Genomic DNA, 24996 nt, shown 5'->3' on the forward strand with positions numbered 1-24996 from the left:
CGTCTCGCTCGTCTGATACAAAAAAATAAAACATGGCAAAAAAGTAAGTTAGAAGTCGACTACTTTCTAACTATTTAACTTTTTTTTAAAAATCACAGCTTCTGGTAGAGGTCCCTGTAGAGGGGACGTGATGCATATTTAGGCGTCACCAGGCAGACCATGGCTGTGTTCAAAATGGCACACTTTGTACTACGCACTACAAACTTAATGAGTATATGGTGTCTAGGGATGCACCGAAATGAAAATTTGTGGCCAAAGCCGTATGAAATATAAATGCTTGGCCAAATACCAAATAATACCGAATATCGAATGCGGTTGTTTAGTTTTCACTATTTTTTATTAATGCATAAATAGCTTAGAAACATTTTTTTGTTTTGTTTTTAAAGGGGACATATCATGCTAAATCCACTTTTTAGCCCTTAAATGCATTTTGATTTGTATTGGATTGTTTAGAAGCACAGAAAAAGTTCAAATTAATCTCTTCAGTTGCTCCGTTGATATCTTTATATTCTGTTTTGGTCATATTTTTCAATTTGTTTCGATTTTTCGATTCTCTATTACGTTTTTTTGAACAATAACGTCAGCGAACTGCAAATTAGGACATCGACTCCAGGCCCAACACTTCGAGCAATCCACCATTTTTATTTCTCGCTTTTATTTGTAGTCTAAGCTCCAGGATGCAGAAGTTAAGTACGAGAGGAGAAATCAAAATGTTTGGTTGTTGGATGTAGTAACCCACACGCTTCATTACACCGTCTCCCAGCATCAGAACCTTTTCAAAGTGCCTGGTTGAGTTTTATTTTTCACGGAAATGTACCCACATCTGTGGGGTAAGGTCATTTTTGTGTACGCGCAGCACTTCAAGGATGACTGCTTCAGCAATTTCCGCCAGTATAAAGAAGGTTTGGCCGAAAGACTTTGTCTGATTGAGGGTTCAATTCCTTCTATCTTTGGAGACGACAAACAGAGCACTTCAGTAAGCTGTAAATAACGCTAAAAAGTGTGATGATAAGCTGTCCCCTGTCATTGTTTTGTTAGCATTAGCAGCTGCACCGTCTTCATATGTTAGCGCTGTGTGCTCGTTTTAGATCCTTGATGACATGGCCTACCTGGTTTAATTTAAGTCTAAAGTTTTCATTAGTCATTTCATTTTGCCGTTTTTGTCTCCGAAAGACTGTATTGAAATGCATTTCGTGACGTTAGCTTGGCGCTAGTGTTAGCTCGGTGCTTTTGTTTAGCTCACTTGTTAGGGTTCTGCAGGTTTCATCATCTTCATTTTCATCTCGCTCCACCGGGTCAGACTCTGGCTCAAACATGTAAAGCTGGATGGACAAGTATTCCGTTGTTGACATGTGTAAATAACGTGTGAATAAACTTTTTCTGCGCCGCTACATAGCCGTATCTCTTCTATCAAACTACAAAAATGGCCGAGCAGGGTGGAGTTGAACCTGGAGAGGGGCGGGGTATGAAGTGTCTCATTGGCATTTAAAGAGACTGCACCAAAACAAGTTGCCTCTTAGAAGCGCATCAGAAAAGGGGTCTGGGGAGCTATAATAATGAGGAATTCAGACCCAAGCAGTGCAGTCCGCTTTCTATAGACCACAACTGTTTGATTTATATCTAATAAGGAAGGATTTAAAACCATGATATGTCCCCTTTAAAGAAGGTAAATGTTTATTTAATATTCTGACATTTTTAAAATTCCAGTACCTTTGCTTTTCAGAAAAAGCACAACAAAGTTTTTCATTTATTAGTCCTTCAAATAAAAAAAAAAAAACATGCATTCCAAAAAAAAACTAAAGTGCATTAAAGGGGAGGTATGATGAAAAAAATTATACTTTATAATGGTTTTGCTGCAGTGATATACATCCCTTTAGCCTCATTCAGAGTGCCAAATTTGAAAAAGATTTTGGATTTTGCCCACGTTAGTAGGTGACATCACTTAAAACACCTCCTAGACTGTGAGCTCTTCCCTTTCCAACTATGACAAACACTGCGGTTTAATATAGAATATATATTGTACTTTATTGTCATATATGTAAATACAAACTGCACTACAGGACACCCAAACTGCACTACTTTTTCTGCTGCCGATCGTGTTGGGAGTTACTGCTTGGAGCCACGGCCGATGTTTACACACATCAGCTGTTAGCACATCAGCTAATGCTACACCAGTTTATGCAGCGAAACCCGGTGTAGTGTAAGGAGGAAACGATGGGGATATTTACGGATTTGTGGCTCACAGCGCTAACAAAGGACTCGGTTGTGGAATTGGATGGCTTCCGACTTTTACGCGATGACGGAGAGTGGTTAGCGGAAAGGAAAGAGTCTGGCTGTGTTTGAGTGCGGAAAGGATCAGCTGCTGCTCCCGCTGCTAAAATCACAGCACGTGTTTGATTGCGTCACACGCTACTATTCGGCCTTGCTTTTTTTGAAATATTTGGTGCATCCCTAATACTGTCTAATATATACTTTAAGTATGGTTAGGAGGATTAGGCTGCTGACCGTTCCCACTGAAGTATACTTATAAGTTCCCAAGATGTCCCAAATATCTCAGTTGATTCCGCACCTTTGAAGTTCTGAAAGCATTTTAAGCAAGAAAGTGTCCAAGTAGAATATCAACATCTTCATATGATCATATGAAGATGTTGTCATATGATCCATAAAATGCACAGAAACACATTTCATGCTGCCATTTGGAGATTTTCTGAGACCCGCCGTTGTGCAACCGACAAAACTCCTGGTAACTTCAAAACAAGAAAAATTGGAAGACAAGTTGGTATGACTAGTATGCTACTTCCAAAATGTCTCGATATAGTGTACATCTAGGTATTTCTTGTGTACTCAATCTTTGATACTATCTAACGTGAACGCACAACATACTAATTTTGATGTCCGATTTAGTATGAGTAGTATGTTTGTATGATATTTCGAATACAGCCCCTTTCTACTTGTTGGGTCTGCAATGCCGTTTTCCCCTCACATCTCACCCAACTCACCACCAGGTGGTGATCAGTTGACAGCTCTGGTTCCTCACTACACCTCAGTGACCAGAACATAGGGCTGCAGGTCAGATGAAACAGCAAAGTGATAATTGAACCTGCTGCCTCGGCTGTCTGGTGCTAAGTGCGCTGATGGACAACCTTATGTTGTTGGAGAAACTGACAAAAAAACTGGAGAGGCAGCCCGTTGCTCCCAATCACGCCCCTCTAGGTCAGACTGTCATTGCTCACATCAGCATTGAAGTCCCTCAGGAGAACAATAGAGCCTTTATTGGGTCCACTGGAGGATGAGCCCATGTCACTGGTTAAGGCTGTGACATGGGCCCCAGGGTGCGGCCCCTGTAGATCTCATCTCCATAGGAAAATTGCATTTTATACAAGCAGTGTGAACTCAGTTTGTGTTGCATTTTTAAACGATATTTATTTCCTTTCAGGGCCGAGACTGTAAGTGAAGACGAAAGCTACTTCAAACCCAAAGTCACCATGGTAGCATGGGATCGCCATGACAATACAGTCATCACTGCTGTTAACAACCATCTCCTCAAAGTGTGGAACTCCTACACAGGACAGCTGCTGCATATCCTCAAAGTAACCGCACAATGCTTTCTTCTCTTGGCCTAAAAAACCCGACGTTCAGCTTTTATTAAAAAGATTAATCTTCTAGATCTGTTAAGACTCGGTAACATTAATGAATAATCTATTTCAGGGCCATGAGGCAGAGGTGTTTGTCCTTGAGCCACACCCCTTTGACCCCAGGATCATCCTGTCTGCTGGCCATGATGGGAATGTGTTCATCTGGGACCTGCTGCGAGGGGCAAATACACAACATTATTTTAACATGGTATGCAGCACTGTCAGTATCTGGAGAGAAAAGAGCAGAACATTGCAGACAATAATCGTCAGAATTTGAATGTTAACAACAAAATAATAAACATTAAGTATTAAAACGGTTTGGCAACAAAATGTTGACAATTTCTTTAGTTGGGCGATTAATACCATTGGACACACCTCTCACTTTACCTGCACAGCTTTGTGGCTGCTGGCTTTAATCAGGTTAAAAAACACCTGCACGATAAGTTGAATAATAGAGCAGGGGAAGCAGGAAATTAAGAAATTGAACCAATGAATAACTTCATGCTTCAAACAGGAAAAAAATGGCTTCCTGTAATTGTCATTGTTCTATCTTTCCACTGGTGAATCCAAACATTAAAACGGTTATAGTGTTCTCTATCCACGTTGTCGTTTGCAGTTCAAACCTGATCATAGGTCCTGCTCAGGTGCATTGATGTGGACAACTTTAGTCTTGTATGTCTCATGAGATTGCTTGATGGTTTGTTCAGATTGAAGGTCAGGGACATGGAGCAGTTTTCGACTGCAAATTCACTCCCGATGGGCAGCGCTTTGCCTGCACAGACTCCCATGGCCATTTGCTCATCTTTGGCTTTGGCAGTTCTAAGCCCTACGACAAGGTACCAACAGCATTGGTTATATATTGTATATTAGTGTTACCAATTCATGAAAATGACATGGTGTAAATAAAATGGTTGTCTAAATTTGGGACTACATTTCCTTTGTGACAACCAGCTTCCAGACCAGGTCTTCTTCCACACGGACTACAGGCCGTTAATACGGGACACCAACGGCTACGTGCTAGACGAGCAGACGCAGCAGGCGCCACATCTCATGCCCCCTCCCTTCTTGGTGGATGTGGATGGGAACCCCCATCCTCCAAGGTCCATATCACAGACTTTTGTCTTTAACTAGAAGTCCAGATCCCTATATCTAAGGCTCTCATTTGCAGTCAGGGTTGGGGTGAATCACATTTTTCATTTACAATTACATTTTCAATTTTCCATGCCCAATTACAATGTAAATGCGATTTCAGTGGCCAGCATTTTTTTACAATTACTATTAAATTGCAATTATTTTTCATCCTTAGAAAGTCAATTACAATTATGTTCTCAATTACTAAAGTTTAATTACAATTAATGAGCCTGAAATAAATAACCTCATAAAAGTTAACCACCTTCTTGTTAGCTTTCTGTTAGCATCTCTTATGATATTGGCTCATAAATCAGCTGTAAAAACCACTAAAAACAAATATGTATCTAATTTTTTTCTTATCTATTGGTTATCGTGTTGGGCTTCCTAATCAATGAAAATATAGATTTTAAAATTTTTGGTGTGGGCGTCTGAGCCTTTTTTGTGTCGTTATACCCCTTGATTTAATTTTTTTTTTGGTACAATGTGGGAAAGCTTGATATGAAACATATTTTGATAATTGTTAACTACGTAATGTGTAGAACTGTAACGTGGTTCCCCAGTTTTGCATGTTAATCTTTTATACTATAAAATTGATATTTATAGAATTTTCATGGCAATTACAATTCAGTTATCTAAACTCAATAACAATTTCATTACGACAGCAACAGATTTTTAAAATTACAATTATGACATAATTGTAATTAATCATCAATTACAATTTTACCCCAACTCTGGTTGCTGATAATTTGTTTGGATACAGACTTTCTCATTGAGCTTTATTTCAGCTTTTAAGCTTTCTAAATACTACCAATCTATTGGCTAAATTGTATTTTATTTATAAAGAAAACTAAAACTTAAATGCTCAGTCTGTACTTCAACATTTTTCTGACCTTCAGGTACCAGCGTTTGGTCCCCGGGCGGGAAAACATTGCTGCTGAACATCTGGTTCCTCAACTGGGATATGTAGCAACCAGTGAGTGTTTATTGTGACCATTTTAACCTCAACAAAAAGGAAAATGTTGATGTTAATATAGATATTGCTAAAGTGCTGTTTATTTTGTATAATTAGTTGAATGTAAGTGTTGAAACTCTGTCTGAAAAGCTCCTCTAATGGTTGTAATCTTTCTGTTTTGATCCTCAGGTGATGGTGAGGTGGTGGAGCAAGTTATCAGTCAGCAAACTGCAGAACTGGAAGAGCCGTCAGTGAGTCGCAACAGCCTTTTGGACGTTGCCATCCGCAATCTTCAGGAGCAGCAGGATCTTCGTAATCCGGCGGGATTGTTGGCAGAAGGCCAACCAGTGCTGCCCCCGCCTCCAGCTCCAAGCACCCCACGCAGAGGTTTGTCCCCTGTCCCACACTGCCAGCCTTTGCTTACTCACTCGCAGTGATGTCATGTTTTCTCTTTGACTTCAGTTTCTGTGAACGATCGAGCGGATGTGCAGTCGCCTCCTAACGTGGGTCTGCGCCGCAGCGGACAAGTGGAGGGCGTTCGGCAGATGCACCAGAATGCTCCGCGCAGCCAGATGGCGACAGAAAGAGACCTGCAGGCCTGGCGGAGGAGGGTCGTGGTACCTGAACTGGCGCAGAGCGGCTACAGGTGGGACAACCATTCTAATTGTTTTTTGTACAGAGTTAAAACTATTCTAATTTTTTCTGATCGTGAATAATATATAGACTTTTTTTTAGAACTAAAGTAACCAGAGATGGGGTCAATTACATTTTTAAATTACAATTACGTCTTCACTTATCCATGTTCAATTACAACTCAATTACGATTACATTGACCAGCATTTTTTCCAGTTACTTATTATTTTCCCCCTAAAATCAATTACAATTAGGCTCTCAATTACTGAGCCTTAAAAAGCCCATCAAAATATAACCTTCCTCTTGTGTTAGCTTTCTGTTAGCATCTCTTATGATAACGGGTCAGTTTTGACCAATGTCTTAAATCAGATGTAAAATACACTAATAATATTATCTATCATCTAATTCATGGGTGCCCAATCCTGGTCCTCAAGAGCCCCTATCCAGCTTGTTTTAGATGCTTCCCTCTTCCAACACACCTGATTTAAATGACCAGGATCGTTATCAGGCCTCTGCAGAGCTTGATGGTGAGTTAATCATTTTAATCAGGTGTGTTGGAACAGGGAAACATCTAAAACATGTAATTTGTTTTTTTTTTATCTCTTGGTTACCTTGTTAGGCTTCCTTATTCATGAAAATATTGGTATGAATATTTTTGATGTGGGCGTCAGAGCCTTTTTTCTGTCAGTATACTCCTAGATTTTAACTTTTTTTAAATGGTAAAATGATCCTCAAGAGAACTAATGGGTAAACTTGAAATGAAACACATTTTAATAATGGTTTACTACATAGGTCTATGTGTAAACCATAGAACTATAACACGGTTCTCCAGTTTTGAGTTTAATTACATTGTAAATGACAGTTTTTATTACAAAGTCAATATTATCTGAACTAAATTACAACAGCAACGTATTTTTTCAACTACAGTTTCAATTATAATTAGGTTATAATTGTAATTAATTAGAATTATATTTGACCCCAACCCTGAAAGTAACATTTATTGCATATGCCAGTGGTTCCCAACATTTTTTGGGTCGTGATGAGATTTTTGTACCACAAATTTTTGGTGACCCCAAATGTGTATCAAATACATAATAGCCAGTATCAGTGCACAAATTAACTGTACAAGTGAAGTTGTAAAGTTCTAATATGTATAACAACTTATGGAGTGTAAAGCAGTCACGAAACTGACATTCGTGAGATAACTTTTCTTCACACACACTTGATGGTTTGTAAGTTGATATTGATGTTTTGGTGCTGCTTTCTATTAGCTGATCAATTATGGCCTTTTCAGGGATCAGGAAGACATCCGGATAGCCAGAGGAGAGGAGGAGATCATTTTGTACAACACAAAGAAGAGGCGCATTATCTACAGCAGCTGTCGAGTAGGTTTTTCTGATTCTCTGCTGGGAGGGAATGGTTTCAACTGAGTAAATGTGCACAGTCGTTTTATATTAAAGAATAAACGGCTGCATGATGTTTAACTCTTTTTATAATCAATATTAGCGCATAGTTTGGCCCTCATTTGTGTGGCTTCATAGCTGCTGTTGTAGTAATTATTTGCACGTGAGTCGACTCTGTCCCATCTGTTCCTACAGGATGATTCAGACGATGAACCTTTGACAACAAAACGAACGCACACACGCAACGAAACACTGGAATTCCTGGACTTGTCCTGTGAAGAGGGAGAGGAGACGGCAAGCTCAGAGGTATGTATGGCATTGTTGTACTTTATATTTAGCTCTGACTGGTTGAAGTGGTGTGTAATAATTATTTCTCAATAATTGTACAAAAAAAAGCAGGAGAATGAGTTGGATGGAAGTGAACTGGATTTGTCCAACGAGGAAGAGGAGTGGCATTCTGACAGCTCAAGGTAAGAGGCTGCATCACAGAGAGTCATCCTTGAAATTATTTTGGGCTCGTTTGGTCGTGGAAAAAAAATACGTTTTTAAAGTATATTGTAAAGTTTTAACTTTTGGACACAACACTGTGGGATCTATGATCTCCATTCCCTGTTATCACTTTAAACCCTTTAATGAGGAGCATGACTGAACGAAAGTTCCTTCACAATCCTTTCATTTGGTTGATAAGATTCTAAGTGATAATGTCTTGTGATTGGGCAGTCATTCCTCCAGTGAGTACTCTGATTGGACGGCGGATGCTGGAATCAACCTCCAGCCCTCCACCCCATTGTCATCACGAAAGCGCGTTAGGCGTCAAATCAGCAGCTCAGAAGAGGAAGAGGAGGAGGAAGAAAATGAAGAAGAGGAGAAAACGCAGCCGAGCGACGAAGAGGAAAAACCTGTGAAGAAAAGCAAAGAGAAGACCAAGAAAAGCAAGAACAAATCACCCAGGGTGAGTTCACCTCTAGGTTTAGGGGCGTCGTAATTGGTTATCATGTCATGTTTGTTATTTTATGTTTAACATCGTATACGTCTAACCAGCGTCCAAAGCCGAGGCCGCCCATTAACAGGGAAGTGTCCAATGAGTTCAGACCGTCATTTTGGATCACTGACGTCATGCCTAGAAAGTCTCCATTTGTTCCCCAAATGGGTGATGAGGTATGTGTCTACATTAGTGTCTTCTAATATCTTACCTTCCACTGTAAAGTCCTCAAATACAAGGATTTATTTTACCTTATTACTTCAAGTTATTTTACCTGCTCGTATGAAGTTTCATATCCAATTGTATTTTGCTGCAATGGCCATAACGGTCACGATATTACACACTAAATCCAAAGTGGGTAAAAGTAAATGGTCTTTACTTAGAAAAAAAACAAAGAATGTCTATAATTGGTTCAAAATAGGACTGTGAAGAATTGGCTGCTGCCCCCTGCTTAGACTCAAATATATTACAGGGGGAATAATATCTGTCAAAAAGTAAATATTGGCAGTCCAAACGATTTACAGATTAATAATTCTGAAAGAGTCATAATATTAATGCATTAGGATAGGCAAGGGCAATTCTTTTATTTATTTTTTAAAATGTATTTTCTAATCACCATTTTACCTCCTCTACACTTTTAGGTGATCTACTTCCGACAGGGTCATGAGGCCTATGTGGAAGCTGTTACTCGCTGTAAACTGTATCCCATCAACTTGGAAAAACAGCCCTGGAACAAAATGGAGCTACGGGTAAGACTAAAGCCGATCATTAACTATGACGTAACCACAGGGTTGCTACAGGTTTTATTGGAAGACTTCTAATCACTTTGTTATCCTTTGAAGAGTTTTGATTTACACAAAATTGCCTTAAAATAGCATCTCAGCTCTTAACGCTGATGCAGCAGCTCTACGTGAAGTAAGCTAGTATGAGGATGGATGAATAAACAGGATTTAATGCTAATTAATTTTTCTGTTTTAGGACCAAGAGTTTGTGAAGATCACTGGCATCAAATATGAAGTATGTCCTCCAACCCTGTGCTGCCTAAAGCTCACTCTAATTGACCACGGCTCGGGCAAAATCACAGACAAGTCCTTTTCTGTCAAGTAAGTTTCATGACGCTCATTGGTGTGTTTTTTGTTTTGTTTCTTTTTGTTAAAGCGTTCCTGTTTCTTTCCTGCAGATATCACGACATGCCAGATGTGATTGACTTCCTAGTATTGAGACAAAATTATGATGAGGCACTTCGTAGAAACTGGCAACCAAGTAAGGAAATTTTACTATTATTGCTCATTCATTTGTAATTAAAATAAAAATTGATCACCTGTGCTTTCTTAGAAGGATGGCTGCCATTTTTCTTCATTGTTTGTGTTTATTTGTTGCAGGCGACAGGTTTCGCTCTATGATTGATGATGCCTGGTGGTTTGGGACTATTCTCTGTCAGGAGCCCTATCAGCACGAATCCAGACAGTCTGTTTCAGTGTTTGAAAGTCAGGTGAGTTAAACATGTGCAGTGATATCACATGTTCTTTTTGAAATCAATATTTTCTCAATAAAGATGAATCCTAATGCTTTTGCTTTCAGAATGAAAAGTGAAAAATTTTGATATTTTTATTTTTTGCTGTGCATAAGTAAACAATAATAAACCCAAAGTTATTGTGACACCGTTTGTCTTTTGTGAAACTGCAAATTATATAAAAATTATGGATTTTCTTAATTATTGAGAATTTTTTTGTTTCAAACAATTTTTTAAAGTGTTTTCTATATGTAAAAACACGCTATGTTGTCGGTGATAATGAAGTTATGAATTCACATAATATTTTAGACTAAACGTTTTACATAGCTGAAGGAAATTCTAATTTCTAAAGATTTTTTTGCCCTGCATTTTTTTGTTAGAATAATAGATGGTGGGCATTCTTGATTCCTGTCTGTTCAGTTGATTTCAAGGAGTCTTTTTTTTTCTTTCCCCCCAGGTGGGACAACGGTTGAAACTGACGAAAGTGAGGCTCCTTGGGACGTGGAGCTTATTCCAGAGAACGGTAATCCAAAGCTTTTGGCTTTGTTTGACAATTTGAAAACGTTAAACATGCTTACAACGTTTCTTCATGCAGCCGAGCAGCCCGAAAGAGATGGATCTGAGTCACTGTAACAGCAGATGAGATGAAGGATCTGATGTACAAACCTCTGCAGGGCGAGTGGGGCGAGAGGAGCCGCGATTGAAGAGTGCGAACGTATCATCGCTGGCATCAACCATCTCATCACCATCGGTGTGTAAACACCTGTATTTACACTTCTTTGAAAAAAACAACTTGCATCTTTATTGTTTGATATCCGTTCAAACATCACATATTATATCCTCATATAAACGCTTATATGAATACTTGCAGATGTCCAAAGAAAACTAAAATCATTTAGAGAATAATGTTGCCAAGCATCAAGTCGCCTCTTTACTAGATAGTGGCAGATATCTGGATCAATGATCCTGATCATGGTGCCATGATCATTCACACTTTAAAGCCTTGGAAGAAATTTCTACCCACATTAATAACAAATTGGTAGGTCTAAGCATATGACGATTAAATACGCAATCCAGTCTAATCCGAATGAAACTCTGAGAGGTAATAAAGGAAACCAATCTGACATAATCGAGTGAAATAAAAAATTAAAAAAAATGGGTTGATTTCACCCGAGATATTCATTTTTGAAAATTTCACTAAATAATGAGAGGAAGGAATTGTTTGATTTTCAAACTGATTTAGAATAGGCATATTGAGCCATATCCCCTCCAAAATGTAATTGGAATGTTCCATGGCGTATGGTCTATATCTTAGATTAAAATGTTTCTAAATCTGTTCAGTTCTTTTTAGTCCATCCTGCAAACAGATAAATAAACGCTTTCAAAACGTTTGATGACACGCTTTGCCTGATGAATCGTGAGCTGTTTAAAATGTAGTAGACTACAAGTGTTGTCAGATGATGATGTTCACTCCAAAGTTTCTTTCATGAATGGTTGACTCTTGGAACTGGCGAGGCTGAGCTGCTAAACTAAACCCATCTGTCCTCTATGATTTGTGCTCCAGAGATCGCCCGCTCCCTTACTCTGGTCCTGTAGACTTGGTCCAGTATCCCACCTACTGCACCGTCATTGCCTATCCCCCTGATCTGGGCACCATCAGTGTGCGACTCTATGAACAGATTCTATAGGTATATATCTTTGTTTGATATTAATTGCTAATATCCCCTGAAGGCCTCACCCTGATCCCAAAAAATCCAACCTTTCTAGTTCAACAGCTGTTCTGTTTGATTTCCTAAATGTTTGTTCACAGACGCCTCTCAGCGTTAGTTTGGGATGTCCGTTACATCGCCCATAACGCCCGCACCTTTAATGAGCCCAGAAGCAAGATTGCCCACTCAGCAAAAATGATCACAAACGTTCTCCAAAGATTTGTTAAGTATGTGTCACTACTTTTCTTGTAGCAACTTAATGAATCAAATATTCATGCACATACTTTTTTTTTGCCTTTCCAGTGATCCCAGTTGCACAGATATCATGGAGATTTATAATGCAGTGGAAGAAATGATGATGATGATGAGATGAGGTCAGAGTCAGTTTGCAAGTCTTTGGTTACGTTTTTCAACCTGTTTCAATCATGTCTAACAGACGCTACTATTTGGGCTTTGTTTTCTGCAAACAGGAAGAAGATCCAGAAGCACCAGGAACATCAAGTGGACACAGACTGCGTCAGGTAATGGAAAGAAAACATACTGTATTAAAGTTCAGCAAAATTATAAACTGACTCTAAAAAGAATGATTTAGGTGCAAAGATATGAACGTTTATTTGCACATGTAACGGTCTGCTTAATGCTTTCTACGCAGCGCTCTGTTGATGTGGTGCCAGACAGAGATGCCTGGAAGGAACAGTGCAAGTCTCTGCTCAACTACATATTTGAGTGTGAAGACTCGGAGCCTTTCAGGCTGCCAGTGAATCCTCAAAATTATCCAGTAAGTCCAAACAGCTCCGATCATTTGTCAGTGACGAAACGTTAAGCATGTTGATTTTCAAGTCTTGTTTTCCAGTCATATTTTTATTAATTATAGAGGTATTTTAGAGAACACATCATGTTCTGAAAATTTCACAATCCCACAACCTCCCACCCTTTATTCTCCACATATCAATAGGAAGGGTACAATCAATTAATAAACCAAAGAAAGATACATGGATAATACATACACAAAGGCATTTGGATATGCACTAAAAACAAAACAAAGTTGTACAATATGTTCTCTCGTGTAACATAAGACGACAGGCTCATTCGACCACATTATGGCGTGCAACACTTCCATGTTTCGGGCAATACACTTAATTGCAGCTATCAAAGCCATTTTTTAACAAATCTGATATTATATCCAGAACTCAAAGGTAAACATAGATTTATCTCCCATTGACACTAACCTTGGATTTAAAGAAAACACAGAACCAATTACTTTCCCAATCCTATTTTTAACAGTTTTCTAAGGCTGTAGTCAACCAAGGAAATGGTTGGTCGACCAAGACTATGGCACACGTAGCGATTAGTCGACCAAAAAAAAAAAAAAAAGGAGAATGAATGAGCAGGTGCAGAGGACGATGATTTGCTTTTAAACACAGACCTTTTATGATATTAATCTTATTCAAGCTTTGACCAGAACTTGACAAAGCTAAAGTGAAACCTACAGGTCCAACAGAAATTAGGTTTTTATATCAGTGCCCGACCTGAAACCGATAATTAAAACCTGATTTTTTCCTCATACAAATGACATATTTACGTTTGTTTTAGTGGTAAGCCTGCTTTTATTAAGAAACAACTGTTAATGTCAACATCAGGTCAGCGCTCGGGGAAACAAACGCACGTCAAATGCAGCTGCGCAGTGGGTCCACTGCACCAGAGACTGCAGTGGATCTATTTGCATAATCCACGTATCAAATATAAGGATAATCCATGTTCTTGTGCAGAAAAAGGATGATTTAACAGTAGGGATGTAACGATTCACTCCAACTCCGATACGATTCGATTCACGATACTGGGTTCACGATACGATTCTCTCACGATTTTTTCATTTACAAAATGGGACTGTAGACAAATTTTTTTTTGGGAAAAAATTAGAAAATACTGTATTATTTTTCCTTTTATTTTTCATTGTCAAAAGAATTCCTTGATAAACTATTCAAAACAATGCAATTTAACTAAAAATAAATCTTGAATTCAATAAATAAAGGAATAATACAAATGAAATTGAAGCCTATTAATTTAAATTCTGGTTCTATAATAAACAATGCAAAACTGCACAATAGGTTTTCTTTTAAAAGTGCAACTGAAAATGTATTTTGTGCCTTAACAATTGGACTTAAAAAAAAAAAAAAAAAAAAAAAAAAGTCATTGCACTGATTTACGTCATATTTGTTTGGACCAGCAGAGGGCGCTGGTAACACAGGGGTCGGTTGGCATGCAGATATTCGAGCAGTGAAGAAGAGAAGCTATGCTAGCAGACAGAGCTAATAGAAAAACGTGACTTTTGCAGATATTCAAGTAATATTTCAGATATCTTTCGGTGCTAAATGGGTAATGAATCATTTATTAACATATTTAAGAGTAGAAAGGCGGCCAGAAAGAAAATAGTACCAGATTCCGCCCGTCATGTCCGCTTCTGGAAGGATTAATATATAGCGCCCTCTGCTGTTTAAAAAAGTACTGCGATTCAATTGTCAGAAAATCGGTATCAAACCGTGATACCTATGAATCGATTTTTAACTGCCTTACGATTAATCGGTACATCCCTATTTAACAGTGGATGCTTGTGCTTCAAGCCTGTCTTAATTTGTTCCCCCTCTGCTTTGATCTGCTCTGAGGACAGAGCACTGCGCTGACAACTGAACCCATAAAAGTCCATTGCATTTTTTTTTTCCAGTATTGAAACTGAAAATCTTGGTCGACCACGACTGCATCGACTAAACGACCAAAGTTGGCAACACTACAGTTTTCTAAAACTTATTTAAATGGTAGCATGACCAAAACAATGAACAAGAGACCCAATCTCTGATTTGCATCTAGGGCATAGAGCTGAGGATTCAGGATTCATTTTTGCAAATGTGCGTCTTTTTTTTTTTTTTTGTGTGTATTTGTGTGCAGGACTACCATGACATCATTGATACGCCAATGGACTTTGGCACAGTGAAAAAGACCCTTGAGGACGAGCACTATGATAACCCAATAGAGCTTTGCAAAGACACGCGGCTGATATTTGCCAACGCTAAAGCCTACACGCCAATAAACGCTCTAAGGTATGAGTAATTAACCCTCTTATGTTCTTTAACTTTGTTTTTGGGCTCATGTCATTCAAATGTTTTTCTAAATTCTGTTTTTCTCTATTGTAGATCTACAGCATGACTCTGCGGCTCTCCGCCTTTTTTGAGGAGCAGATTCGAACAATCATATCAGAGTACAAAACCGCTGTCAAAAGCAACGACAGGCTCCGCCGCAGTCAGAGGTTTCGTAAGAAAATGCAGCCACAGGATCAGTCAACTGCCACATCCAGGTTTGTTTGTCTCACCTGTTCACAACTGACATTTCAGACTGTCTGACTCTAGTGTTTTCATGTTGTGACTGGCTTCTTTTCTAATGGCTAATTAAGCAAAACCAAAGCTTAAACAGTGCCCGTGTGTAAAGGCTCACACCCTTTCTCCTCTCATCGTTACGCTTTAGCAAAATTGTTTTTCTTCTTCTTCTTAAGTCAAAAAAAGAATGCAGTCAAAACTCAGGAAAAAATGGAGTCGGCATCAGCGAACAAATCTACCTCAGCCAAAGTGTCTGTTCCCGAGAGAGCCAGGAGGAGTCGGAGCAGCTCAGGTCACAGCTCGTCAGAGAACGACTCGGGCTCCAAAGCAGCTTCGTCAACATCAGGTATATTTCCTTTGTATGATTATACATGAACACATTTGACTTAAAATGCAGCGACTGTAACGTTCCAGTACACTTACTGGAGAATAGACAGCAATTTTGAATACTAGCATTTTTCCTGCCCTGAATTCAGATTCTGATGGTGAGTCTGAGGAGAAACATTCAAGCTCTTCCAAGGCATAATCAGCGCAGACAGAAGGCACGAGTTACCAGAAGCAACCGCCCCAAAGCAAAGGAAGAGAGGTCAGGGAAAATACAAACAATACGATAATAAATGGCAATATAAAAGCCCGCCGTCTTTTATTCATAAGAAGTATTTATAAATACCTCTTTGATCTTAGTTGCCGATAGTGACAGTGATGAAGATATTGACAGTGAAGCTGAAGAGGAAGAAGATGGAGCTTTGCTCCACTCAGTCCTCAGATCGTATTTATCCCAGCAGGAGCACACGGCTGACGAGAAGCATCGCTTCACGGTAACATGCCTCATTGGCTGCTGTTACAGTCGGGTGACCATATTTGAATTTTGAAAAAGGGGACACGTGGGTGGACCTCTGCATACTTCAAGTCTGCCCTTGAAAAAATCTCATATACCTTCTTAAAATCTCTCAATCAGTATATCAATTAGGAACATCTCCTAGAAATAGGAAAAAAAAACATAACAGCAAATGATCATTAATATACACCTCACTAAATAACTTTGAAAATTTGCTTCACATGGTCCCATGCTGACTCTGAGTTTTATTCTGTCTGTCGTCTGTGGAGACGGAATTGTACCGTAACCTCCTACATTCTATGTTTCTCCCGATGGCTCTATCGTTTTCAAGCCCATCCCCGATCCTCCATGGAGGTTTTGTCATCCAAGAGGATCTTCCTGCTGATATTTTTTCATTAAATCCACCAGTATTTTTGTCTCTTTGAATTCATTTTGGACTTTAGTCTCTCTCTTCTCTCTAACCTGTGTCTGACGATTTTGTCAAAACAAAGCAGCATTTATATAATGGCTCTGTCACGCGTGAGTAAAAATTATCGCAATTACATTATATTGGCTTGTAAAGATTAGCTTTAAGAAACTGCTGGAATTTTTCCGATAAAGCAAATATTAGCAGAGTTTCAATTAACGTGTTCCCCTAGAGGTGTTCAGGGTCCCTGGGAAACCCGGACATTTTGATAAGTTTGTAAAATCCGGCTGGATGGTTTGGACAAGACGTGAAAAGACATGTCCTGATAAATCTGGACGTATGGTCACCCTATGCTCCAGCCAATGAGCTGCTGATTCATATCGTCTTTGTTTTCAATGATGTCTTCCCAGATGGCCGAGCAGAAATGAACGGCCACAGCAGCAGAGCAACTCGCAGGGAGAGACGTCACCACATGGACTCTGACGGAGCACCATCCCATGGCTCTGACAGGGAGGAGCAGGGTGGAGGTCGCAGGTCACTCAAGAGGAAGACGGCGAGAGCGGCAGTGAATAGAATGAAACTACTTGAAGCATTGGAAGAAGACTTCGAGGAGGACGAAGGAGAGGCGAGGCCAACAAGGAGCAGAAGTCGCCCTCCATCTTCAACCCGGGCCTGCAAACGCACTGCTGTGATCCAGAGCAGCTCCGATTCAGAGCAAGAGTCATCAGTAAAATGTAAGCAAATCCTGATCCAGTGCATTTATTTATTTTACACATACATTTTTCATCATTTTCTTTTTCCTTTTCCCCTCCATATCCCACCATATAACAGAAGGCCAGATAACTCAAGATGTACAGTTCACAAAACACACACAGAAAAAAACAAAATAAACAATCATATATTAATACAACACAAGTACAACTATATCACATCAACAAATGTCATCCAAGTTCACATTTTTCAAAATAGGTCAAAAAAGGTTGTCAGACTGGCAATGCATCTTTCCACTTTGTGAAAACATCCATCTCGCAAGAAGGGTCCAGAAAGCATATTAATGTTTTTCTCACCTAAATTGACAGCCTTTGCAATTACTCCAAATACAGCAATAAATAGACACGGTTCCACTATAGTATTACATATTGTTGACAGTTTTAAAAATGGATTCCCAATCCAATGAATTTCTATCATTTTTTTTTTGGTTGGTGTTTATATTCACATCTGCTTACTGCAAGGATTGTTCCCAGTTGTGCTAAATTTTTGTTTGCAGCTCCTCAGAATAGAAACGAGTCCAGCGGTGAATCCCAGGAGGAGGAGGAGGATGGTGAAAAGAATAAAAGTGAAAGCTCGTCTTCAGAGAAGAAGCAGATATGGACACTTGAAGCCCATCAAGAAGACCTTAAAGACGGCGAAAGACACAAGTGATGGTGCGATAAGTTCCTGCCCCCGATGTAAAAAAGTGTGAGTCATTCACCTGTTTGATTTTCTGTGCAGATGATGTGTCTCGTGTGAATGGACACAAGCCTGAGAGCAACTCTGAGCAAGAGGAAGTGCAGAGGAGAACTCAGCCGAGGAAGAGGAGGAGAGGAAACGGGCACATGTGTCAAAGAAACCCTCAAGAAAACGATTACAAGTGAAGAAGAGGAGGAGGAGACTGATCCCCAGCCTGCTCAACGACCTGTGAACTCAGATGAAGAAAAAAAAGAATGCACTTCCAGAAAACATCCACAGCAAAATGGGAAAAGCGTGACAGACGGAATTAAAAAGCTCTCTCAGAAAAACAGTAAAAATCGTACTTTTAAAAACCAAACAAACAAAAGTCCACCTCAACTAAGAAACACAATCACGCTGAATCCGAAGAACTCAGCGAATCCTCCAACATATCGAACTCACACAGAACAAAACCACAAAACAATGAAAGCAATCCCTCCAGTGATGAGTTTGAGGCAGAAGCAAAGACAAGAAACAAAAGCAGAAGTAACGATTTAACAGTGATGGCTCTGCCTCAGACAGTTCTGAAATAGGGTACAAACCCAAGAGAAAAACAAGAAGGAAACACTCCACCGGCTCATCGGACGAAGAGTCGGATAATTCAGATAGCACATCGCACAGACGATTAAACCTGCGAGTTCTCCCAAAGAAGAAATACATCAGCGACAACTCGCTCTCTGAGGAAGAATCGGCCTCTGCAAACACAGGCCGGCGCAAGAACGGACACGAGAGAGCAACAGAGTCCCGCGAAGCCCGATACAATACACGTACGTCTCCCAGGAGCTCTCCAAACAAAGCCAGGAGTCGGCTGTCTTCCAAGAGGAAACGCATCTACACCTCTGAATCTGAAGATGACAAGAAACATAGAAAGAAAAAGTCAAGGTCCAATAAAGAAGTGGAACATCGTTCTGGCTCCACAAAGCTCTCCAAAAGGGAATTGAAACGCAAGGACAATGAGAGCGATGAAAAGGGCAGCTCGTCACATTTAGGTTCCAGTGAAGAAGAGAGAAGAAGAAGAAGAAGAGGAGGAGGATGTTGGTCACTCGAGAAGGAGCAAGAAAACCGTGGAAGCAGCCAAATCACAAAGGAAAGCAAAGCTACCACAACAACAAACACAGCTCAGACTCTGAGAGCGAGCCGTTATCTCCAGCCTCTGAAAAATCAAGCTCAGGGTCCCACAGCAGTCCAAAGAGAAGCAGTCGGTCTGGGATTGGCGAAAGAGCTGCCAGTCGTCAGCTTAGGCAGCGCCGCCAAATACTGGTCTCAGAGGAGGAAGAGTACAGCGATGAAAAACGTACGGCAAACCACAGCGAAAAACACGCGTGAATACCCGTTACGAGGGAAGCGGACGTGGTAAATTACCAGGACAGTGAATAAAGGGCACATCAACTAGATTCACAGACTTTTTGAGGAAAGATTCACATTAACTGGAGACCTTAAAGCCTTTGGATGACCACATTATGGTAGTAGCACTGGAGTTTTTGGAGAACAAATGCTGTGAATTTGTTTCATTCAGGGATATTTATATTTTCTATGAAAAAGGTGTTTATAGATGTAATACAAATTCAAGCATTTAAACTGCTGGTTGTCACGTGGAAACAAAAGCGGAAACATCACTTAAACTTGCTTGTTGTAAGTTGGCTAGCAGAGACGGCGTCGGGTGCTATCAATATACCTCTGCTAATGGAGCATACTGCTGGCTTGCACTAAGACACACTGTAAAGAGGTATTTCATTCACTAGATTTTTGCATTAGAAACTCAGGGTTCAGCTAAGTTTACTGTAGTCTCCGACATGCAGATGTATCTTGTGCTATCGTTTTAGGACGAGGAATGATCGCAAGTCGATAAACGTCCAAGCACACTCACTGGGACACAACACACACCCTTTTCACACTTTTGACTACAACCCCCCCCTTTGTAAATCCACACACCTGATGCTTGACTGTGTTGTAAGTTAATATGAGCCAAATTACCTGAAATCAGTTCCCCCACACAAACTTCATTTTTTTGATTTGTTAGTTTATTTTGCGTTTTAGTGAATAGTTGTACATATGTGATCAGTTAATAGCATTTTTGTTTATTTAAATGTATATGTTCTCTCTTTTTCTTTTTACTTTGAACTGTATTGTCTTGCCGCAAGTCACAAATTGGTACTATTTTTGCCAAGTACAATGTTAACAAAAGTACTGAATGCAAATTGCTGTGATTTCTCATATTGGGAAGACCATTTATTGTTTTTGCGTTACCAACAGTCAGTATTAAATTCTTTTTTCAGAGTTGACCTTAAAATGTTTTTGCCAGTCATGTGGTTTGCTTTTGTCTAAGGGGAGATTTCTAAATGCAGTCGCTTTTTTTTTTTTTTTTTTTTAACATTTTGCCTATTGGTTTTCTGGGAAAAACTACTTGCGAAGAAAAACCCTTCAAGAAATGTGGTTGTGGAGTGCAATGAATGAACTATTATTTCTATAATAAAGACTTCATTTCAAGGAGTAGCTGGTGTGAGATGTTTTTACTCATTGGCAACATGACACTTTGTTTTAGTTTGATTTAGACGTAATGAGCACAGAATCTGGGCTTTCCCATGGTCAGTGAATGGTTTGCACAGTGTGCTGATGAAACACCTTTGGGATTAATCGGAGTAGAACAAGCCATTTAGTTCCTTTCTGGAAGATTATTTTATTTTTAACACAGTAACTCAATCTGGACTTTTTACAAAACTTTAAAATACTTTTGAAAAGTGTTAACACAATTTTCTGATGCCATATTAAGACCTTTTTCCAATTTCATATATAAAAACAAAGAATCCCTGACCCTAATGCTGTAGATGAGCTGTTTGTATGGCTGTAAATATTAAAAACACACTCCTAAACCTTATGGAGAGTATTCCTGGAAAACCCCACAAAGAAGGATTAGCCATCCCATCTCTTTTAAGCTATCAAGAGAGCATACATATGTTATAAAGAAAAGGTGGTAATTTGAAATCTGTCCCATGAATACAAATAAATAATGTAAAGCTTTTCTTCCTCAGTTTGGTATATTTATTGTGGAACTTTTCCCAGAGCACAAACTTTTGAATTAATGGCAACACTGCCAATTTTAATTTTAAGGCTTATTTGTAAAAATAATAATAAAAAAAAAAAAAACAGTACAATACCATCCTATTGCATCCCACCTTCCCCTACATATGTATCAAGTTACTCATTTTTAAAAATAAAAACGGAAGAAGTTAATTTCCAAAAGTATTTTTCCAATAATTTTATTATAGTTAAAATCCTCGAATTTACGTAAATTCGACCCAATCTCTAATTTCAGAAAATTCATCATGAATAAATGCTGTTATTGTGAAAGGTTTCACAACAAAACGACATCACTCAATATTTGATAACGATTCGCATTTTCATTAGTTTTAGTTACAATTATTAACTTTAAATAAACGGTTGTTCTTAAAAAGTGGGAATTATTTGCGTTTTCTAAATAATCATATCAAACTCCTTGAGGAAGAAATTGTTCACTAAAGTACAGTATTAAGTTCATGACTTTAAACGAATGTACTGCTCGTGAAACCCACTTTTATTGTTTAATCGGCTTTGTTGCCAGATTTGGCAATTTACGTCCCTGTTACTCGTATATTTAACACTTTTGGAGACTCGACAAAAAAACCCATTTGAGTTATCTTAGTGTTAAGATTATTAGAAATTAAAGTGGTGTTTTAAAAAATATATATATATATACATTTGATACCTTTTTTATTCAGAATTTACGGATGCTCGTGGCTGGGTTTATTGTGCATCCAAGCATTGCTTAATACTGCACAAAATGACTATGTGGCATTAGAGAGCATCTGTCAGGGATGAACTAAAACATAAAACCTCTTTAATTATCTACGTTTTTCAGCAGTAGGTAAAATTGATTTAGTCAAAGCACTTTGTGCCTGTACAAAGACGGAAAATCATTAGCTGTATCTGGCAACGCCATCAACCCTCAATGATAGGTCGTAAGCTAACATGTGAACAGCAATATGAGTTTGTCAGACGTGCTGTTTAGATACCTCACATGAATTGGCAGTATAAATCTATTAAATAATATTTTTAAAAGAAATATGTATGTTTATGTAGAGATTTAGCGGAGTTTCGGCTTGGCTCGGTGTTAGCATGTCCTCTGTTAGCCGCAGTTAGCCCCGTGGACAAACAGCACAGTAGTGACAGCAGGCTCGGTCCAACATGTCTGCGTGTAAGCAACTTGTGCTCCTCGTACAGCAAAGGTCTGACTGTGTGTGGAGACACGTCAGGAGGAGTGTGACTACATGGTATCCTGTTGGAGCTGCGTTCAACTCCAAGCCCCACAGAAGACTTGACCACTTTGAGAGAAACGTGGTTTGTCCTCCACAGTCACAGTTGCACAAAGACTGTTATTTGCTTTGGCTGTTGTCAGAGATTTTGTTTGTATGTATGTGTGATTTTCAGGGATTGTTCGGAGTGCCTGAGCTTAGCTGTCCTTCTGGTTTCCAGCTGGCCACACAGGCAGCCCTGAGGAACACTGAGCTGCTGGTGGACAAAGCCTGCTTCTGTCCTCCAGGACCTGAGACAGTGGAGAGCTTTGACCAGCTCTCAGATGGACTCTGCAAAGTGGCTGATTTGGTAAGAATGAACCTACAAAAGTTTTCTTTAAGCTGCTGCTACACTGTGTTTAGGAATCCTGATCAATCAGTGCATGCTTTTTATTTGGAAAGTTAAAGCCATAACAATTAGTTCACCTGTCCAAACAGTCCTGATCCATGAAAGGTCAAACTCCACCTGTCCTCTTAAGATGTGCTCTCTTTGGTATATCTGGCATCAAGTCAACAGCAGCAGATCCTTAAAGAGATTTCATTAGGGCATGGATTAGTGTTGCATTTCCTACAGAGTCAGAGACACTCTACTGGATCCAGATCTGTAAAATCTGGAAGACAAGTCTCGGCACTAGGGATGTAACGATTCACTCAACTCCCGATACGATTCGATTCACGATACTGGGTTCACGATACGATTCTCTCACGATTTTTTCATTTACAAAATGGGACTGTAGACAAATTTTTTTTTTGGGAAAAAAACTAGAAAATACTGTATTATTTTCCTTGTCAAAAGAATTCCTTGATAAACTATTCAAAACAATGCAATTTAACTAAAAATAAATCTTGAATTAAATAAATAAAGGAATAATACAAATGAAAATGAAGCCTATTAATTTAAATTCTGGTTCTATAATAAACAATGCTAAACTGCATAATAGTTCTTTTTCTTTTAAAAGTGCAACTGAAAATGTATTTTGTGCCTGAACAATTGGACTTTAAAAAAAAAAAAAAGCGTCATTGCACTGATTTACGTCATATTTGTTTGGACCAGCAGATGGCGCTGGTAACCCAGTGGTCGGTTGGCATGCAGATATCTTGCAGTGAAGAAGAGAAGCTATGCGCTAGCAGACAGAGCTAATAGAAAAACGTGACTTTTACAGATATTCAAGTAATATTACAGATATTCTTTCGGTGCTAAAGGGGTAATTAATCATTTATTAACATATTTAAGAGTAGAAGGCGACCAGAAAGAAAGTATTAGCAGGCTCCGCCCGCCGCAACACTTCCGGATAGCGCCCTCTGCTGGTTAAAAAAAGTACTGCGATTCAATTGTCAGAAAATCGATATCAACCATGATACCTATGAATCGATTTTTAACTGCCTTACGATTAATCGTTACATCCCTACTCGGCACCTTAATCTTCTTTTGTTCATCAAACAATTCACCACACCAACTAGGGGTATGTATTGTCATGTTTCTGACGATACAATGTGATTCACGATTTGCATGTCATGTCACGATACGATATATGTATATATGGCTGTTGCTATTGGTCCGGGACTCAGACAATTCTGACTATAGTTCCGGTGTAGTGTAGAATAACCCTACCATGAAAGAACTGTGCATGTGCATCCGTCATGTTGGGGAAAAACAAAAAAGTAATAATCTTTCCTCTAATTTTTAGGGTAAGAGTTATTACTAGGGCTTATAACAATAGGAACATTTAAGGTAGCAAAATATTGTACGTATACGTGTAAATATTTTCTACGCTATTAGTGCGCATGCACCTGTAGGCAGCTTTCACGCGTAGGGTTATTTTTCACTACACCGGCCCTTCCTCTGCACATGCATTTGCATGCGCAGTAAGCTGAATGCTGGTTGTTCCGTCATTGCCGGACTCGTGTTCTTCTAGCTATAGTTTTGTCAGTTTTATTTTAACTCTAACTCAGGAAATATTCTTTCTTTTTTTTTGTATATGTATTTTTAAAAGTGTTTGTAAAAGAATTTGCTGTGTTAAATATGTGGAAAAGATGGAAAAAACAAAAACGAACCTAACCTATGAAACACCCTAAAATATAAAATTTTTTAAGGTGGAATTTGCAGGATTCGAACCCACATAAGCAGAAGGAAATGTCTTTAAGGCTCGCGCCTTAGACCACTCGGCCATCCTAACATGGTGTTAACACAGGCACTTTACGCTTATGTAGAAAACGTCTGGCAGTGACGAAACTGCACATGCGCACAGGAAGTGCCGGAACAATAGTCACATTTGTCTGAGGTATGGGTCCGGAACTATAGACACTTTGTATATATTATAGCTTATTTGTATCAAAATACTAGTTTTAGGAGTCACTACTTTTACTTCTCAGAACAGAATGTAAAGCTCAGTTAGATGGAATCCTGAGTGTGTTCTAGCCGAGACCTTCCCCATTACAAGCTACACTACAGAACTCACTCACCCATGCTGTCTCTTACAGGTGAAAAAGCCAAAAGTGACACATATTGTGCAGCTGTTTGTTAAAAAATGTACCTGTGTGGCATTTTGCATCAGCAAATTTAACCCAGAATTATTTTTCTGGTCAGACTTCATTTGAAATAATATTATT

General features: G+C 39.1%; 2 protein-coding genes across 3 annotated transcripts in view; both read left to right on the plus strand.

Annotated features, from left to right (window-relative positions):
- Positions 1 to 20550, plus strand: part of brwd1 (bromodomain and WD repeat domain containing 1) — a 32081-nt gene extending 11531 nt beyond the window's left edge. Inside the window, 44 exon segments of the mRNA XM_028465090.1 lie at positions 3437 to 3590; positions 3709 to 3843; positions 4343 to 4471; positions 4587 to 4735; positions 5663 to 5739; positions 5908 to 6105; positions 6181 to 6364; positions 7646 to 7736; positions 7950 to 8060; positions 8151 to 8224; positions 8475 to 8706; positions 8796 to 8912; positions 9378 to 9485; positions 9715 to 9839; positions 9917 to 9999; positions 10119 to 10194; positions 10196 to 10228; positions 10707 to 10719; positions 10721 to 10772; positions 10845 to 10868; positions 10871 to 10950; positions 10952 to 11000; positions 11816 to 11919; positions 11921 to 11937; positions 12060 to 12185; positions 12262 to 12332; positions 12433 to 12479; positions 12611 to 12736; positions 14902 to 15037; positions 15040 to 15053; positions 15147 to 15307; positions 15503 to 15672; positions 15803 to 15834; positions 15836 to 15912; positions 16021 to 16075; positions 16077 to 16144; positions 16310 to 16332; positions 16981 to 17297; positions 17858 to 17975; positions 18062 to 18200; positions 18554 to 19029; positions 19067 to 19125; positions 19127 to 19348; positions 19351 to 20550. Of these exon segments, the coding sequence (XP_028320891.1) occupies positions 3437 to 3590; positions 3709 to 3843; positions 4343 to 4471; positions 4587 to 4735; positions 5663 to 5739; positions 5908 to 6105; positions 6181 to 6364; positions 7646 to 7736; positions 7950 to 8060; positions 8151 to 8224; positions 8475 to 8706; positions 8796 to 8912; positions 9378 to 9485; positions 9715 to 9839; positions 9917 to 9999; positions 10119 to 10194; positions 10196 to 10228; positions 10707 to 10719; positions 10721 to 10772; positions 10845 to 10868; positions 10871 to 10950; positions 10952 to 11000; positions 11816 to 11919; positions 11921 to 11937; positions 12060 to 12185; positions 12262 to 12332; positions 12433 to 12479; positions 12611 to 12736; positions 14902 to 15037; positions 15040 to 15053; positions 15147 to 15307; positions 15503 to 15672; positions 15803 to 15834; positions 15836 to 15912; positions 16021 to 16075; positions 16077 to 16144; positions 16310 to 16332; positions 16981 to 17297; positions 17858 to 17975; positions 18062 to 18200; positions 18554 to 19029; positions 19067 to 19125; positions 19127 to 19348; positions 19351 to 19431 (4933 nt within the window). The 3' untranslated portion in view covers positions 19432 to 20550.
- Positions 20551 to 22279: 1729 nt separating this feature from the next.
- Positions 22280 to 24996, plus strand: part of LOC114475027 (mitochondrial intermediate peptidase-like) — a 31956-nt gene continuing 29239 nt past the window's right edge. For both annotated transcript variants that reach the window (XR_003675413.1, XM_028465719.1), the window contains exons 1-2: positions 22280 to 22432; positions 22523 to 22696. Coding sequence is in view for 1 of the 2 variants with exons in the window: in XM_028465719.1 (XP_028321520.1) it covers positions 22280 to 22432; positions 22523 to 22696 (327 nt within the window). In the remaining variant the exon portion in view is untranslated. The remainder of the gene's footprint in view (positions 22433 to 22522; positions 22697 to 24996) is intronic.

This window comes from Gouania willdenowi, chromosome 13, assembly GCF_900634775.1.
Source record: "Gouania willdenowi chromosome 13, fGouWil2.1, whole genome shotgun sequence".
In the NCBI taxonomy this organism is placed as follows: Eukaryota; Metazoa; Chordata; class Actinopteri; order Blenniiformes; family Gobiesocidae; genus Gouania; species Gouania willdenowi.